The 19,135-nt window shown below is 43.9% G+C and overlaps 1 protein-coding gene across 4 annotated transcripts; it reads left to right on the forward strand.

Annotated features, from left to right (window-relative positions):
* Positions 1-1,172: 1,172 nt before the first annotated feature.
* Positions 1,173-18,756, forward strand: LOC106569628 (tropomyosin alpha-3 chain). 4 transcript variants are annotated; one of them, XM_014141181.3, is made up of 9 exons: positions 1,173-1,561; positions 5,705-5,830; positions 13,366-13,499; positions 13,829-13,946; positions 14,568-14,638; positions 16,324-16,399; positions 16,547-16,609; positions 17,297-17,366; positions 18,279-18,756. In XM_014141181.3, the coding sequence occupies exons 1-9, from the start codon at positions 1,448-1,450 to the stop codon at positions 18,359-18,361; spliced, it is 855 nt and encodes a 284-aa protein (XP_013996656.1). In that variant the 5' UTR covers positions 1,173-1,447; the 3' UTR covers positions 18,362-18,756. The 4 variants fall into 4 exon arrangements, with proteins under 4 accessions (XP_013996656.1, XP_013996655.1, XP_045550401.2 ...); XM_014141180.3 differs by lacking the exon at positions 18,279-18,756 and adding an exon at positions 17,685-18,018; XM_045694445.2 differs by lacking the exons at positions 1,173-1,561; positions 5,705-5,830 and adding an exon at positions 11,933-12,225.
* Positions 18,757-19,135: the final 379 nt, after the last annotated feature.

Raw genomic sequence — 19,135 nt, forward strand, 5'->3', positions numbered from 1 at the left:
ATTTGCTGTGCAGAGACAGTAGCTGCCAGCTGACTGAGTTTTTCTGTCTCTAGTCATCAGAGACAGTAGTTCCCAGCTGCCTTCTGTCACGTGTGGTGAAATCAACCTATCCTCACACTTTCTTTACAGCACATCACATCGTGTGCCGACAAACGGTTAAAAACAGCCGTTGGCCACCTGCTTAGTTAATTACAAAGCCATTTTCAGACACAGGGAGGAAATCACCTATAGTAGTGATGCTGCTCTTCTAAAAAAATAAATACAGCAAATATTCAAAACATACACATAGGTTGGTCAACCGAGCAGTAATTAAAGAGATCTTAATTAGAAAGTAGGGTAATTGTATTCATTTGGAGTTTTAGTTTATAGCCTTGAATGTAAATCCTTTTGAAGATAATATGTGCACACATACAGAAATTCTACCCCATTTCCTTGGCTGGGTCTTTTTCCGTCTGGCTCTTTTTAATCCACGGTAGAATGATAAATATGTCTCCCCAACCAACGCTGGTATTAACATCAATTTCAGCATTCCTCAGTGAGGGAGGAAACCCAAGCCTTGAATAAAATGCTTACAGATCCCCAAGCCCAGTGTTATTCAGACAGAGCCTGAAACTTACGTTTCGGTTATTTATCTTTAAAAAAATAAAATAAAAGGGAAAACCCTGCACGCACACACTGCTAATTGTAGATTTTTAGTTGTATGTGTGGTGCGTAGACCAAGCGTTAATCTGTTACGCCTATCAACACTTATTTCTTTGTGAATAATACACTGTGTCTGAGGTGACATAGGTTCTTCTCCAGACAGGTGTGTGTTATCTCAGCGATGATGCTTTTCTTCTGAACACACATGGTCAAGATCTTTCTCTCTCTCTTCCTCAAGATCCCTCTCTCTCCGTTCCAACCCGTCCCTTTAAGAACAAAAAAAAGGAAATGAGAACATGCTTCCAAATAAGGCGAGTGGGGGAATATCACCGGAGTGTCTGTTACGTTCTTAAGAAAGCCTTAGGAGGAGTGAGTGGGGAGGTTCAGACCAGAGAGGGAGGGGTAGAGGGAGGGGGGGGGGGTACTGTGGCTGCTGAGGTTAGCTGGGGGGGGGGGGGGGTGTATGTATGTCACTGGGGACTGGATGGGGCTGTCTCTTCAAAACCTCCAGTCAGGTTTAAATCACTTATATCAGCCCTGGTTTCCAGTCTGCATCCTCTGTTCTCTCTGTCTCTCTCTCTGCTCTCCCTCTCTCTGTATCGGCTGGCGTATTGGCTCTGGTGGACTTGAAAACTTAGAAAGGACTACTCTCTCTCTCTCTCTCTCTCTTTTCGCTCAATCCCTCTCTCTCTCTCTGTGTGTGTGTGAGAGGGTTTGTCTTTAAGTGTCTAGCTAGACCTCCCTGTCCCAAACTTGAAAAGTTTCCCCAGTTTCTGAAGCCACTGAACCCTAACAACCGTCAACCATGGAGGCCATCAAGAAGAAGATGCAGATGCTGAAGCTGGACAAAGAGAACGCCATCGACCGGGCGGAGCAGGCAGAGACCGACAAGAAATCAGCTGAGGACAAATGTAAACAGGTGAGGGAAGGATATTGAGAGGGGGGGAGGAAAGATAAGGTGAGGAAAGGACTGTAAAGAGGGGGGAGGAAAGATAAGGTAAGGGAAGGACTGTAAAGAGGGGGGAGGAAAGATAAGGTAAGGGAAGGACTGTAAAGAGGGGGGTGGAAAGATAAGGTGACGGAAGGACTGTAATGAGGGGGGTGGAAAGATAAGGTGAGGGGAGGATATTCAGAGGGGGGAGGAAAGATAAGGTGACGGAAGGACTGTAATGAGGGTAGGGTTGCAAAATTCCTGTAACTTTCCCAAATTCCAAGGTTTTCTAGAAATCCCGGATGTAGGATTCCCAGATTTCTTGCTTATTCTCTCCTGAATGCAGGAATATTCCAACCAGGATTTCTGGAAAACCTGGGAATTTTGAAAAGCTACTGGAATTTTGCAACTCCAAAAAGGGAGAGAGGGAAGAGTTGAGGAGGGGGAAAGGGAGAGAGGGAAGAGATGAGGAGGGAGAAAGGGAGAGAGAGAAGAGTTGAGGAGGGGGAAAGGAAAAGGGAGAAAAGGAAGAGTTGAGGTGGGGGAAGGGGGAGAGGGAAGAGATGGGGCGGGAGAAAGGGAGAGAGAGAAGAGTTGAGGAGGGGGAGACAGAAAGCAGCTAATGGATACAAGTGATGAATTGTACAGAGTGGTAAAATATACATGGGTACTTCTTTTAATCTATTGTAATATAGGCTAATGTTGAAGTACTTGATAATGAACGTGATGCTGTTACTCTTGTGCTGTGTGCTTGAATGTCATATTTCGTATTCAATGTATTAGACCCATGGGTGGAAATGATAATTAGTAAATAGATGTTGTGTATATATATCATAAATGTAATTTCTGAGATATAAATATATGCAGTTCATCTCATTGAAGGAATTTGAGAAACTAGCCCAAGGCAGAGTGTGATGGAATACATTTGTGGATGACCTATACTCCTCACAGAGTATAAAGTAGTTTAAGCAAAGTAAAATGAGTCCGGGGAAAAAGAGCTACTTGAAATTGATTGATGAAAATAAGCTCTGAGACATAGAACAGCTAGCTGATTGTACTGAGGATGATTCTCCTTTCCTCTAATAGAGAGAGGGATGAAGCCCTCAGGGAGAGAGGGATGTAGAGAGGGATGTAGAGAGGGATGAAGCCCTCAGGGAGAGAGGGATGTAGAGAGGGATGAAGCCCTCAGGGAGAGAGGGATGGAAAGAGGGATGAAGTCCTTGGGGAGAGAGGGATGGAGAGAGGGATGGAGCCCTCGGGGAGAGAGGGATGTAGAGAGGGATGAAGCCCTCAGAGAGAGAGGGATGTAGAGACAGATGAAGCCCTCAGGGAGAGAGGGATGGAGAGAGGGATGAGCCATCTGGGAGAGAGGGATGGAGAGAGGGATGGAGAGAGGGATGGAGCCCTCAGGGAGAGAGGGATGTAGAGAGGGATGAAGCCCTCAGGGAGAGAGGGATGGAGAGAGGGATGAAGCCCTCAGGGAGAGAGGGATGGAGAGAGGGATGAGCCATCTGGGAGAGAGGGATGTAGAGAGGGACGGAGCCCTCAGGGAGAGAGGGATGGAGAGAGGGATGTAGAGAGGGATGGAGCCCTCAGGGAGAGAGGGATGTAGAGACAGATGAAGCCCTCAGGGAGAGAGGGATGTAGAGAGGGATGGAGCCCCCAGGGAGAGAGCGATGTAGAGACAGATGAAGCCCTCAGGGAGAGAGGGATGTAGAGAGGGATGGAGCCGTCAGGGAGAGAGGGATGTAGAGAGGGATGTAGAGAGGGATGAGCCCTCAGGGAGAGAGAAATGAGCAGTGAGTGAGTTCTTCTACATCCCAAACCCACCCCTTCCCCGTAACCTCCCAGACACTCCTGTAGACATGAAAGGATCAAATATGGCCCAAATTCCACCCAGCACATCTGTTAATATGGTTGAAAATTCCAATGTGATAACAAATCTCCATGCAGCCCATCAGAAGGCTTGGTGAATCAATCTATGAATCATTAAAGCTACCAGATGTAATCATTTTGTATCTCCAGGCTAAGGGGATAGGGGTCCCCCTGTCCCTTTGGCATCCAGCAGCAGGCTGCATGACGACTGATCATTGATAGATCATGAGAGCCACAGAGCTCCAGAAGGATTAGCCCCCCCCCCCCCCCCGCGTTGTACAGGAACAACAGGGGTACCAGGAATAAAAAGCTAGCTATGCCAGCTGTCGCTCTGCTCCTCACTTTGGTGTGACTTTACATGGCTCTGGGGTGCAGATCCACTCACAAACATTCCTCTGTCTTATCTGTCTAAAGTTCAAGAACATACCAGAGGAGATACTAAGGATGTGTCCCAAATGGCACCCTATTCCCTTTATAGTGCACTACTTTTGACCACAGCCCTGTAGGTATTGATCAAAAGTAAGGCACTATATTGGGAGTAGGCTTCCATTTTGAATGTAGTCGAACTAACAACACAACATTCTTAGAACCGTGTGCGTAAGTGTGAGCACCGTAGTGGCAGGCAGTCGTCAGTAGCAATATCCACAATACCCTCAGCCATTTTAGATATGGAGGGTTCCGTTTGCCTGAATCATGGTGGATTACACGGACCTCTTTAGACAATTGGTTGGATAGAGTTAAACGGTGATGATGCTTTCCTCTGGTATTCTATGAGTCTCTGGGGCTTTGTCCCAAAGGGCACCGTTTACCTATATAGTGCACTGCGTTTGACCAGAGCCCCGTCAGCAGCCTGTGAGGTAAAGGCCAGCGGGGCAGTGAACACTTGTATCCTTCTGCCATCTACTGGGATCACAGTTCATGGCTATAAAGCACTGCAGGACCAAGTAGAGTTGAATCCAACAACAACAAGTACTTTATGCATTTCTAGTCTTCAGAACAAGCACCAAAACATTAGCAATATCCATGCAACATTGGAGTCAATTCAATTCTACATTTCTAGCTACAAAATACTGAGTGGTTGGTTATTCTCTTCCTTTGCAGGCCTTTTCTCCTGAGTTCCCAACTGGAGGCACAATGTTGTAGATATACATCTGTCTTATATAGAGCTGACGTGATTCTGTCTTATATAGAGCTGACGTGATTCTGTCTTATATAGAGCTGACGTGATTCTGTCTTATATAGAGCTGACGTGATTCTGTCTTATATAGAGCTGACGTGATTCTGTCTTATATAGAGCTGACGTGATTCTGTCTTATATAGAGCTGACGTGATTCTGTCTTATATAGAGCTGACGTGATTCTGTCTTATATAGAGCTGACGTGATTCTGTCTTATATAGAGCTGACGTGATTCTGTCTTATATAGAGCTGACGTGATTCTGTCTTATATAGAGCTGACGTGATTCTGTCTTATATAGAGCTGACGTGATTCTGTCTTATATAGAGCTGACGTGATTCTGTCTTATATAGAGCTGACGTGATTCTGTCTTATATAGAGCTGACGTGATTCTGTCTTATATAGAGCTGACGTGATTCTGTCTTATATAGAGCTGACGTGATTCTGTCTTATATAGAGCTGACGTGATTCTGTCTTATATAGAGCTGACGTGATTCTGTCTTATATAGAGCTGACGTGATTCTGTCTTATATAGAGCTGACGTGATTCTGTCTTATATAGAGCTGACGTGATTCTGTCTTATATAGAGCTGACGTGATTCTGTCTTATATAGAGCTGACGTGATTCTGTCTTATATAGAGCTGACGTGATTCTGTCTTGTATAGAGCTGACATGATTCTGTCTTGTATAGAGCTGACATGATTCTGTCTTGTATAGAGCTGACGTGATTCTGTCTTATATAGAGCTGACATGATTCTGTAAAAAAAAAAAAAAAAAAAAAAAAAATATTAAATGTATGAAATGTATGCATTCACTACTGTAAGTCGCTCTGGATAAGAGCGTCTGCTAAATGACTAAAATGTAAATGTGAAATGTTATATAGAGCTGACGTGATTCTGTCTTGTATAGAGCTGACATGATTCTGTGTGACAGAAAGCATATCTGAACATTTCCTGACTCTGTCACCTAGTCTGTCCTTTCTGTGGCAAAGAAGTACAGGCATGTCTGTTGTATCAAATATTGATGTATCTGAACACCCTTCCCTGATTCTTTGCTTCCCTCTCACTCTGTGTGCCCCCAGTTGGAAGATGAGCTGCTGGGGCTGAATAAGAAGCTGAAGGGGACAGAAGATGAGTTGGATAAATACTCTGAGGCTCTGAAGGACGCACAGGAGAAACTGGTGTTGTCAGAGAAGAAGGCTACTGACGTGAGTACGGTACTAAAGATACTGCCGAGTTGTCACTGTGACGCTCAAATAATCCTACTTCAGATGCATACAGATGTTTTAAATGTATCATATCACATCCAAGGTTAAGCAATAAAACACCTTACTTTATTCTCAAGCATTGCACCAGTGCACACACACATGGTTTAGAGAACTTTGGTTGGTCTTGGCAAGTTCGTTCAGACATCTTTGAATACCGTTGGACAACAGACTGATCTAGTCTGGTTGTGTCATCAAAAGACCCAAGATTAAACAGCATTCCTTTTTCCTGATCATTTAGAGAGATCAGGTCAGAAAAATAACATCTGGGATAACATCCACTGCTTTCCCTCAGACCACAGCAGGGTCTCTTTCATCAACAGCACAACCAACAGCTTTCCCTCAGACCACAGCAGGGTCTCTTTCATCAACAGCACAACCAACAGCTTTCCCTCAGACCACAGCAGGGTCTCTTTCATCAACAGCACAACCAACAGCTTTCCCTCAGACCACAGCAGGGTCTCTTTCATCAACAGCACAACCAACTGCTTTCCCTCAGACCACAGCAGGGTCTCTTTCATCAACAGCACAACCAACAGGTTTCCCTCAGACCACAGCAGGGTCTCTTTCATCAACAGCACAACCAACTGCTTTCCCTCAGACCACAGCAGGGTCTCTTTCATCAACAGCACAACCAACTGCTTTCCCTCAGACCACAGCAGGGTCTCTTTCATCAACAGCACAACCAACTACTTTCCCTCAGACCACAGCAGGGTCTCTTTCATCAACAGCACAACCAACAGCTTTCCCTCAGACTACAGCAGGGTCTCTTTCATCAACTGCACAACCAACTGCTTTCCCTCAGACCACAGCAGGGTCTCTTTCATCAACAGAAAACACCCAATAAATCAACGAATTACAGTCGATGTGACTTTCCAACCTTAACTCCCATATATGAACAAAGTCAAGTCTCCTCTCTCTCTATGAGGTTTTCACAAAGATAGCATCTACTGAACTGCGTTACGGTCAAGAGAAACAAAGAAGTAAGTCACTGAGCAAGCTATACATTGCATTTACTGTATGGTGAGGGGCAGTATGAGACTAGTAACAAAGGCTGTGTTTGATGTGACCTTCATCAGGAAAACCTCTACCTTGAATTACATTAATCTACTGGTCATTGTAGAGCATGGAGCGCTCCCTCCCAGGTCTGAAACAAAGGTTCAGAGGCTTCTATTTTATGAGAGAGAGAGAGAGAGAGAGAGAGAGAGAGAGAGAGAATTACTTTTCACCTGGACCCATAAGGCCCTGGTCAAAAGTAGTGCACTGTATGGACAAGGATGCCATTTAGGACACATCCTCAGCTCTCAGCTCCACTACCCATATCCAGCAACACAGAAATGTGAGGAATGCAGCTAAAACAAACAGAGAACCTTACACTGCTGTGGCTATTGAAGACTATACTGGAAATGCTTCTGGTAAGGAGACCACAGACACGGTTACAGACACATTTACAGACACCGCTACAGACACATTTACAGACACCGCTACAGACACGGTTACAGACACCGCTACAGACACGGTTACAGACACCGCTACAGACACGGTTACAGACACCGCTACAGACACGGTTACAGACACCGCTACAGACACGGTTACAGACACCACTACAGACACGGTTACAGACACTTGCTTGTGACACGGTTACAGACACGGTTACAGACACCGCTACAGACACGGTTACAGACACTTGCTTGTGACACGGTTACAGACACCGCTACAGACACGGTTACAGACACCGCTACAGACACAGTTACAGACACCGCTACAGACACAGTTACAGACACCTCTACAGACACAGTTACAGACACCGCTACAGACACGGTTACAGGCACAGCCACGGACACGGTTACATGCGCAGCTACAGACACAAGCACAGGCACAGCAACAGACACAGACGCGTTTACAGACCTGGCTACAGACATGGGCACAGACACAGTTAAAGCAACAGACACATACATGTGTACCGGCACAGTGACAGACACAGTTACAGGTGCAGCTACAGACACAGCTGCAGGCACGACTACAGGCACAGCTAAAGATACAACCACAGAGCCACCGAAACAGTTACAGACACAGCCACAGTCACCGACAAAGCAACAGACACAGCTACAGACACAGCTACAGCCACAGACACAGACACAGCCACAGACACAGCCACAGACACAGACACAGCTACAGACACAGCCACAGGCACAGCTACAGATACAACCACAGAGTCACCGACACAGCAACAGACACAGCAACAGACACAATCGCAGCGTCGCAGACACAGCTACAGACATAGATACAGACAGCGTTACAGACACAATCACAGAGACACAGCTACAGACACAATCACAGAGACACAGCTACAGACACAATCAGATTTACAGACATCGCTACAGACACAGCTACAGACACAATCACAGAGACACAGCTACAGACACAATCAGAGTTACAGACATCGCTACAGACACAGCTACAGACACAATCACAGAGACACAGCTACAGACACAATCAGAGTTACAGACATCGCTACAGACACAGCTACAGACACAATCACAGAGCAACAAATAGGGTTACAGACACAGCTACATACACAGCTACAGACACAGCGACAGACAGAGTCACAGACACAGCTACAGGCACAGTTACAAGCATAAATACAGACAGCTACAGACACAGCTACAGACACAGCAGCAGACACAGTTACAGACACAATCACAGTCACAGACACAGCCACAGGCACAGTCACAGAGTCACAGCCACAGGCACAGTTACAGAGTCACAGACACAGCAACAGAGTCACAGACACAGCCACAGGCACAGTCACAGAGTCACAGACACAGCAACAAAGTCACAGACACAGCAACAGAGTCACAGACACAGGAACAGTATCACAGACACCGCTACAGACGCCGACACGTAGTTACAGACACAGTTACAGACACAGATACAGACACAGATACAGACACAGTCAACATGTTGTGATTCTGAATGGCCAGATTGCTAGCAAGAATGACAAGAAACGGCCATATGGGGAATCGTAAGTGGCTTGTTTCAGCTCGTTTCACCTTGTTTTTGATACCATGTCTTAGTTTGAGGTGTTTTGACTGAAAATGTCAATGCTAATATCGCCCCTCAGGGGTGCGTGCTTAGTCCCCTCCTGTACTCCCTGTTCACCCATGACTGCATGGCCAAGAACGACTCCAACACCATCGTTAAATTTGCCGACGACACAACGGTGATAGGCCTGATCACCGACAACGATGAGCCTATAGGGAGGAGGTCAGAGACCTGGCAGTGTGGTGCCAGAACAACAACCTCTCCCTCAACGTGATCAAGACAAAGGAGCTTATCGTGGACTACAGGAAATGGATGGCCAAGCACACCCCCATTCACATCAACGGGTCTGTAGTGGAGCAGGTCGAGCGCTTCAAGTTCATTGGTGTCCACATCACAACAAACTATCATGGTCCAAACACACCAAGACAGTCGTGAAGAGGGCACAACTCCGCCTTATCCCCCTCAGGAGACTGAAAAGATTTGGCATGGGTACCCAGATCCTCAAAAAGTTCTACAGCTGCACCATCGAGAGCATCCTGACTGGTTGCATCACCGCCTGGTATGGCAACTACTCGGCATCTTACCGCAAGGCCCTACAGAGGGTAGTGGGGCCAAGCTTCCTGCTCTTCCAGGACCTTTATACAAGGCGGTGTCAGAGGAAGGCCCTAAAAATGATCAAAGACTCCAGTCACCCTAGTCATAGACTGTTCTCTCTGTTCTCAAGTCTAGGTCCAAAAGGCTCATTAACAGCTTATTGCCCGAAGCCACTGCTGAACAATTAATCAAATGGCTACCTGGAATATTTGCAATGACCCGCCATTTTTTTTTACACTGCTGCTACTCGCTGTTTATTATCTATGTATAGTCACTTTAACCCTACCTACATGTACAAATTACTGCAATTACCTCAACTAACCTGTACGCCCGCACATTGACTCGGTACCGTTACCTCCTGTATATAACTTTATTGTTATTTTATTGTGTTACTTTCTTTTTACTTAAATTTATTTAGTAAATATTTTCTTAACTCTTATTTTTCTTAAAACTGTGTTGTTGGTTAAGGGCTTGTAAGTCAGCATTTCACGGTAAGGTCTACACCTGTTGTATTCGGCGCATTGATTTGATTTGAATGATTAGAATGATTGTTCTTCCTGTGTTCATATTCAACCTTAGATCAGTGTCATCCAACTCCAGGGGAAAAGGAGAAAGAAAGATAGGAAACACTAGCCTGTGGAATGTGATGTCGCCCGATGGCTTCAGGTTATTTCAGCAAATAAATCAATGAACATTCCAACCATTTCTTTGTCCAGTATACAAGTTATAAAGATTGTTTTTATAGATATGAAACCATATTTAGAGCCAAGTTTACTTTGTCCATCGCACCTACTTTATTATGCACTTATATGAATCTCTCTCTCTCACACACACAAGGACAGATTAAGAAATCATAGGCCCCAGGGTTTTTTAATACAGTATATATATCATAAACTACAGTAGGCTACTAAATAAGGTTTCCAGTGGCACACTGACTCACCTAATGATAAAGATGAAGACATAGGCTAATCACAGTGATGACCGATGAGCTCGTCTCAAGACGAGCTACTTTGAAAAAACAGCGCTGCTGTTCGCTACAAATTGGGAGTGAAAATTGTATTTTGAAATCTGCAAAACGCAAACCAACAGCCTTAACCAACCATAGAAATATAATCCATAGATGGCAGTTCCCATTCAAGTTAGGACTGGCATTCATTACTAGTGTACCGATGAGTATTAACATTCAAATTGCCAGGGTAAGAGGTTACAAGACCCTTCTATGGATTATATATCTATGGCCACATCGCAACAAGCTGTAGCCTATATTTGGTGCAAATGCTGCCCAAACTGCAGCCTTCCCAACTGTAGGAATACCAGTAATTGCCAAAATAAAGGAAACACTTGAGTAAACAAGGAATACAAAGTATATGTCATGGTGTGGGGTGTGTTTTCCTGGCATGGTTTAGGTCCACTTGTAGAATCTATGCCAAGGAGCATTGAAGCTGTTCTGGCAGCTCGTGGTGGGCCAGCACCCTTTTAAGACATTTTATGTTGGTGTTTCCTTTATTTTGGCAGATAATTGTTTGCACTTGTGATAAAACTTAATCCAAAGTTACAATCCAGTCACATTTATTTATTATGTTTTTTTTTTATTATTATTAATCAGTTACCCAATATATTATTTATTATGCGTTTTTGTATTTTATTTTATTAATCAGTTACTCAATATATTATTTATTATGCATGTTTTTTTATAAATCATTTACCCAATATATTATTTATTATGCAGTTTGTTATTGATTTTATTAAACAGTTACCCAATATATTATTTATTATGCCGTTTTTTATTTTATTAATCATTTACTCAAAATATTATTTATTATGCTTTTTTAAAATTGTATTAATCAGTTACCCAATATATTATTTATTATGCTGTTGTTTCTTTTATTTTATTAATCAGTTATTTAATATATTTCCTTAATCATTTTTGCTTTCTTCTTTTCCTTTTTTTTGCTGCCTCTTGGGCCCCCCAAGGGCCTGGGCCCAGGGGTTTCAGCCCGGTAAGCCCCTGCATTAACCCAGCCCTGCACACACACACACTCTCTCTCTAGCATACTCAATTCAATTCAAGGGCTTTAATGGCATGGGAAACATATGTTATCATTGCCAAAGCAAGTGAAGTAGATAATAAACATAAGTGAAATAAACAATACAAATTAACAGTAAACATTACACTCACAGAAGTTCCAAAAGAAATTCATACTCTCTCTCTCTCTCGCACTCGCTCTCTCTCTCTAATCAGTTCAGGGTGTACATAACTGCAGACATAAACCTACACACACCTTGCACTGAAACTGAAGTGAAAGCCAAAAACCATAGACAGTAAAACCAGCTATAAACCCACACCCTCTCATGGGAACAAAGATCAAGACCTTCATGCAGGAAAACCTCCCTCCCTCTGGTTAATCTAATCATGATGTCATCTGAGTGCTCAGGATTGGAGGAATTCAGCCATAACTTTCCTGAAACCTCCAGCCCTTTTCCCGGCATTCTACTTCTTAAACGTATTTTAAATTTGATATCCAATTTACAGTATATCAAGTAGGCTAGATCGATCACTTAGTTCGATAATGACAGGTGGATCATTGGACGCGGTGAAAAGCAAAATCCGGGCGCTTCAACAGCAAGCGGACGATGCAGAAAATCACACGATACTTTTACAGAAACAGTTGGACGATGAACGGGAATTGCGCGAAAACGTGAGAATGTTGTGGCTACAGTTTCATCATTACCTGTTTGCCAAGTTTATTTTACTTTTGGTTTTCCTCCGTTCTTCTTTTGCAGAAAACGCTTTTAAAGTAGTCTAAAATTATATCGACTAAAAAGTCAGTGCTGTGCACTACCTTGAAGTGAGGCATGTATTGAGTTCATTCATATTCTGGTTGTAATGAAGTGGAGGAACATTTTCTATTGAGATGTGAAGAGAAGGGGATAGTCAGGAAACCAAATATTCCCGTAGTCAAGTCAAGTGCCTTTAAATTTAATTCCCACAAAATCATTGACTTTTGATTAGGTTTAAGTGTATTGTAGCGACCTTAATCCAACACCTAGCAACGGTAAAGGTGTTGGCTTGACATTCACTGGACCTGGGTTCGCTACACTGGTGTCAGAAGTGGGATGGCACCCGTGTGGCCATCGAGAGGTGTGTACACGTGAGGGGGCTTGGTATAGAGAAGTGTGGGGACGCACTCTCCTAAAGGAAGAGGGTAATGTAGCGACCTTAACCCAACACCTAGAGACCTCATCAAGGGGTTCGGCCCTCTTGGCTTGACAGTCACTGGAACCGGATTTGAGTCCCAGTCGTGGCTACCCTCCTAATTTGCTATAGCATTATATTGAATAGCTAACAATGATATTCTAGTCAAGGCATTTGACAAGCCTAAGCAGAGGTTAGTTTTTCCTATTGAATGAAGGGACCAGACAGGAGAGAAGCAGACAGACAGACATCAGGGTTATCTTTTACAATGGGCGTCTCACAGGAAGCAGATTGATAAGCAGCCATCCCAGACAGCCAACTGTTCACACTGACTGACTGTTTACATTACGTTGATGAGGAGGGGTCGTTGCAATAGCGTGTACAATTTATCAAGATTCAACCATTCCCATCATGAGTCCCCCCTATTCTTCTGAATGAGTCCTTTATTCTTGGGTAATACACAGTGTGGGTTGAGGACTGACTTGAGTACTCATGAACAGTGACAATACACTATCTGCAGGCTCCCTATTTCACCTCATCACCTGTTGTTCTGTACCATTGGGATTTTTTTTTTTTTTTGGTCTTGTTTCCTCTGATCTCTATCATGACCTCTAACCCCCCCCCCCCCCCCCCCCCCCCGCAGGCTGAGGGCGACGTCGCGGCTCTGAACCGTAGGATTCAGCTGGTGGAGGAGGAGTTGGACAGGGCTCAGGAGAGGCTGGCCACTGCCCTGCAGAAACTAGAGGAGGCAGAGAAGGCTGCTGACGAGAGTGAGAGGTCAGATCAGGACGACAGCAAGTCACCATTGCCCCCACCATTTGCTCTGTCATTATATCGATAGGACAGCGCTACAGTGCTTTTCTATGGGTCCATGTTTATCTATGGGTATGGACTGGTATAAGGAGGGATTGTGTTTCTTTTGGACAAAGGAGAAAGTGGCCTCCACACTTTGCTGACTTCCTCTGTATGGAGAGGGGGTTGTAGTTATACACAGTTATTCTTGATATAATGGGAATCACAGAGCTTACAGAGCTATCTAGCATTTTTCTTAGTCTTTACCTACGGTAGGTTATACTGTAGCTAACCCTGTGTTTCTGTTGCTCCAGAGGAATGAAGGTGATAGAGAACCGAGCCTCCAAGGACGAGGAGAAGATGGAGATCCAGGAGATGCAGCTAAAGGAGGCCAAACACATCGCTGAGGAGGCTGACAGGAAGTATGAGGAGGTAAGAATCACAGAATAATAGGGTGAAGTTGCCCCTAGATGCTGATCTTGGGTCTGTTTTTTGCATTTTCCCCACTAAAGGGAAGCTGATTCTAGATCTGTACCCAGTGAAAACTTCACCCTGGAGTCACAGCATCGTTTGTTATTAGGGAAAGGGGGATACCTAGTCAGATGTACAACTGAATGCATTCAACTGAAATGTGTCTTCCGCATTTAACCCAAACCCTCTGAATCAGAGGGATGCATCTTCGGCACCCGGGGAATACTGGGTTAACTGCCTTGCTCAGGAGCAGAACGACAGATTTTTACCTTGTCATCTCAGGGATTTGATCCAGCAACCTTTTGGTTACTGGCCCAACACTCTAACCACTAGGCTAAGAGTTTCCCCTGACCAGGAAAACCTCTGGGTCTAATCCGTAAGGCCCTAGTATAGCTGGTCATAACCAGTATAACCCAGAGTTTTTCTTGATTAGTTGTTGTGGTCAGGAAGACCTCAGGCGCCGTTCATGACATCATACATTTTCAGATGAGTCAATGTAATGAGGCACGATTACTGATTTCATGTTGAATTTAGTCTCCAAGAGATCCCTTCTGACCCATGGTTTGTGTTGTTCTGTTTCAGGTGGCTCGTAAGCTGGTCATCCTAGAAGGTGAACTGGAGAGGGCTGAAGAGAGAGCAGAGATCTCTGAGCTGTAAGTACCAGTAGTCATCACACTAGATGTGTGTCAACTATGTTAGTTAGACTACAGGGTGGCGTTAGGGGTTTATTTGACCGAGACGCACGCCGACAGAAAGACGCATCAATCTCAAATAAAACATCTGAGCAAGCAAAACAGCGCCCCCTCTGTCTCAGTATGGATAACCCATGTATCTGATGCTGTCTGGCCATAAATAGTATGGCATGTAAAATTACATGTCTTTACTATAAAACCCATTAAAAAAATAAAAATGTGTAGGAGGTTCAATTGAAAAAAAAAAAACTTGCCCCCTATGGAAATAAAATGCCAGTCCAACTGATTTGTTCTGGTGCTGGCCCTGGTCAGACTTCTTGTGTTAGAATGCTTTTACTAATTTATTTATATAGCCCTTCGTTCATCAGCTGATATCTCAAAGTGCTGTACAGAAACCCAGCCTAAAACCCCAAACAGCAAGCAATGCATGTGAAAGAAGCACGGTGGCTAGGAAAAACTCTCTAGGAAAAACTCCCTAGAAAGGCCAAAAACCTAGGAAGAAACCTAGAGAGGAACCAGGCTATGAGGGGTGGCCAGTCCTCTTCTGGCTGTGCAGGGTGGATATTATAACAGAACATGGTCAAGATGTTAAAATGTTCATAAATGACCAGCATGGTCAAATAATAATAATCATAGTAGTTGTCGAGGGTGCAACAAGCACGTCCGGTGAACAGGTCAGGGTTCCATAGCCGCAGGCAGAACAGTTGAAACTGGAGCAGCAGCACGGCCAGGTGGACTGGGGACAGCAAGGAGTCATCATACCAGGTAGTCCTGAGGCATGGTCCTAGGGCTCAGGTCCTCCGAGAGAAAGACAGAAAGAGAGAATTAGAGAGAGCATATTTAAATTCACACAGGACACCGGATAAGACAAGAGAAATACTCCAGATGTAACAGACTGACCCTAACCCCCCGACACATAAACTACTGCAGCATAAATACTGGAGGCTGAGACAGGAGGGATCAGAAGACACTGTGGCCCCATCCGATGATACCCCCGGACAGGGCCAAACAGGCAGGATATAACCCCACCCACTTTGCCAAAGCACAGCCCCCACACCACTAGAGGGATGTCTCCAACCACCAACTTACCGTCCTAAGACAAGGCCGAGTATAGCCCACAACGATCTCCGCCATGGCACAACCCAAGGGGGGGCGCCAACCCAGACAGGAAGACCACGTCAGTGACTCAACCCACTCAAGTGACGCACCCCTCCCGTGGACGGCATGGAAGAACACCAGTAAGCCAGTGACTCAGCCCCTGTAAAAGGGTTAGAGGCAGAGAATCCCAGTGGAAAGAGGGGAACCGGCAAGGCAGAGACAGCAAGGGCGGTTCGTTGCTCCAGCCTTTCCGTTCACCTTCACACTCCTGGGCCAGACTATACTTAATACTCCAGTCTTCTGGGGCCTGATTAGTGTCACACTTCTTCTCCATCCTAGCAAACACAGCTGATTAATCACATTGCATTCTAAACTGAAGATCATGATTAGGTGATTATTGGAGTCAGGTGTGTTAGCTGGTGCTGGGGGCAAAACTGTGACACCAATCAACAACTGGAATTGCCCACCCTTGCGAGCTAGTGTCAAATCAACCTTGGGCCAAGATTGCCTTGTTGATGTAAGTTGATTCCTTCTGTCCTCCTCTACAGTAAATGTGGTGACCTGGAGGAAGAACTGAAGAATGTAACCAACAACCTCAAGTCCCTAGAGGCTCAGTCTGTTAAGGTGAGTGTCCTCTGCCCCCATTTTGTTCTGTTTCTTCGTGCCCTGTCTGAACGATACTTTTGCAAAATATCAGCTCTGAAACCTGCTACTGAATAATATTAATGACATGTAAGTTCCATTAATAAATATGTTGTTTTGTCTCTGCAGTATTCAGAAAAAGAAGACAAGTATGAGGACGAAATCAAAGTGCTGAGTGACAAACTGAAAGAGGTGAGGACAGCTCTCTGTCTGTAGTGGCATGTTGCCCTTAAGGCTTCAGCATGCTCCAGCTGAACTCGGCTAAGTGAACCGAACAAGTGTGCTCACATACTCCCTTAAAAGACCATTGTTTGAAAAAAGCAGCACTAGTACTGTTTGTCAATCTTGAGACGCCGTAGCCAGTATGCACTTCCTTTTAAAATAGTCTGAATTAATCGAAGATAACTCGATAAATCTGTCTTTAATTTTGACGTTTTAGTTGCGCAAATTTACATCGAACTAAGATGTTTGGTGCAGTATTTCTCAGTTAAAAAATGTAAACAAAAACTAGTCGTCTGTCGTTGAACGACAACAGACACTTCATTGAAGAATCCCTACTGTTGACAAATGACCCGACGAAGAGGGATACACTTCGGCTCCCAAACTTTTATTTAAATTTTTATTTAACCTTTTATTTAACTAGGCAAGTCAGTTAAGAACAAATTCTTATTTACAATGACGGCCTACCCCGGCCATACCCTCCCCTAACCCAGACCACGCTTTGCCAATTGTGCACCGCTTGAGATGCAACTCATACTTAGGAAGGTGTTCCTAATGTTCATTATACTCAGCGTAGATTGGTCCTATTTCACACATATAATGTGTAAGGGGATATCTGTCGTTACTGGCTATAACCAGTCCTCTGTTCTGTCTCTCTAGGCTGAGACTCGTGCTGAGTTTGCAGAGAGATCGGTGGCCAAACTGGAAAAGACCATTGATGACTTAGAAGGTACAGTTCACACACAGTGCATTTCATGGCTGTTTATGTCTATGCACACTGTGGTTCCTCAGAGCATAGTCAAAAAATCTGGATTTAACACTGATCTCTAGACTGTCTTTTTTCTCTCTCTACTGCTGTATTATTCTTTGACCCTAATCTCTCAATTTCTCTCTCTCTCTGTCTCTCTCTCTCTCTCCCCCTCTTTCTGTCTCTCCCACCCCTTTTCCTCTATGGTCTCTGTGCTGTTCTCTCTGCTCTTCTGACCCTGCTGCATCCTGCCACGCCTGCTCATTTCCTCTGATCTGCTGACCTTTGGCTGACCTCTAGATGAACTGTACTCTCAGAAGCTGAAGTACAAGGCCATCAGTGAGGAGCTGGACCACGCCCTCACTGACATGACCGCCATATAGATTACCCTTTACCTTTCACACTTCACTTTTGCCCAATCGAAATGTGACGCTTTCACCTTTTCTCGCCTCGTCTTTTCTCTTTTGTCTTCTCTTCTCCTCTCTTCCTTTATTTTCTTCTCTCTTCGCCTCTTATCTTCTCCTCTCTTCTATTGCATTCTCTTATTTTATCTTCTCTTTGTGCCTATTCTGTCTTGTTGTGAGACCTTTTCTGCAAAATCAAAGTTTCAATAAAATTTGACCTGTTCTATGCACTTCCTCTCCTTGAATCCTTACTTTGCAAATCTGCTACCTCAACTTTACGGCTTTTATCCTCTCCTTTTCTGCTAATCAATATTTATTTTAGATTTTAACATAGTATAAATACTATCAACTAAAGAACAACAAAACAGTTTACAGGTGCAGTCATTACACATTTTGTCTTCGCAATGTCTGTGTCCCAGCAAATCTCATAAAGAGATATCAAAGGGAGACCGACTTTCTCAAGTTTGAATATTACAACTTTTTATTACAGAACATTTATCCAGTGCAAAAGAAGAGAACTTGGATATGCACCAAGTCCTGGACCAAACACTGATAGAGCTGAATAGTTTGTAAAGAAATTAAACGTAATTAGAAACCAAAGAAGAAGAATCAACGTTCCATGATTTTTTTTTTACACCACAATTCTAATGGCATGTCCAGTTTTAACGTCTCAACCGTGAAAAGACATGTTGTACTTTCCTACCACTATTTGTAATTCTTGTTTTTCATAATTTTAATATACTACCGGTAGCTTTTATGTTTGAGTACAGTACAATGAGCATATACTGACAGCTGTAGCTGGATACCAAAACACTATCAAAGATTCCTTCTCTGACTATATAGGAATGCTTGTATCAGTTGTATAGCTACCATGGACCAGTTGTTTCACAGACATATTCTGCAAAAAAAACATTTTGGGGTTGAAACGTCTGTGGTTAGCTATAATAAAAATGTATAATACAACTTTTTATCTCTGTGTGTGTGTACGTTTTACTGTACTGAGTACCAGAAGTCTTCACAAGAATAGTAAACCAACAAAAATTCAGAAGTGAGGACATTTTGCTGGGTCTCACTTGTAAAAAGGCTATTTTAGGGTAAGGGTTAGGGAAAATCGGATTTTAAATGGGAATCAATTGTTGGTCCCCAAAGTCCTCACAAGTATATAAGACAGCTGCATGGGTGCTCATGCACATGTTTGTCTGTGGACATTTTGTGTGATAAATCAGCAATCGGAAGTTTGATTAAAATAATTAACACATGTTACATCACAATGTTATGTTTGCTAGTAGGTGTGATAAACGTTGAATTAGTCATTCAATCCTAATAGTTTATTTAGATGTGTATTTG

The sequence above is a fragment of the Salmo salar genome, chromosome 14, assembly GCF_965601325.2.
Source record: "Salmo salar chromosome 14, fSalSal1, whole genome shotgun sequence".
Classification (NCBI taxonomy): domain Eukaryota; kingdom Metazoa; phylum Chordata; class Actinopteri; order Salmoniformes; family Salmonidae; genus Salmo; species Salmo salar.

Coding starts and splice junctions, on each gene's coding strand:
- LOC106569628 (XM_014141181.3), top strand. CDS start 1,448: ATGGAGGCCATCAAGAAGAAGATGCAGATGCTGAAGCTGGACAAAGAG. Junction 5,831..13,365: donor CAGAGAAGAAGGCTACTGAC/GTGAGTACGGTA, acceptor CCCCCCCCGCAG/GCTGAGGGCGACGTCGCGGC. Junction 13,500..13,828: donor GCTGCTGACGAGAGTGAGAG/GTCAGATCAGGA, acceptor CTGTTGCTCCAG/AGGAATGAAGGTGATAGAGA.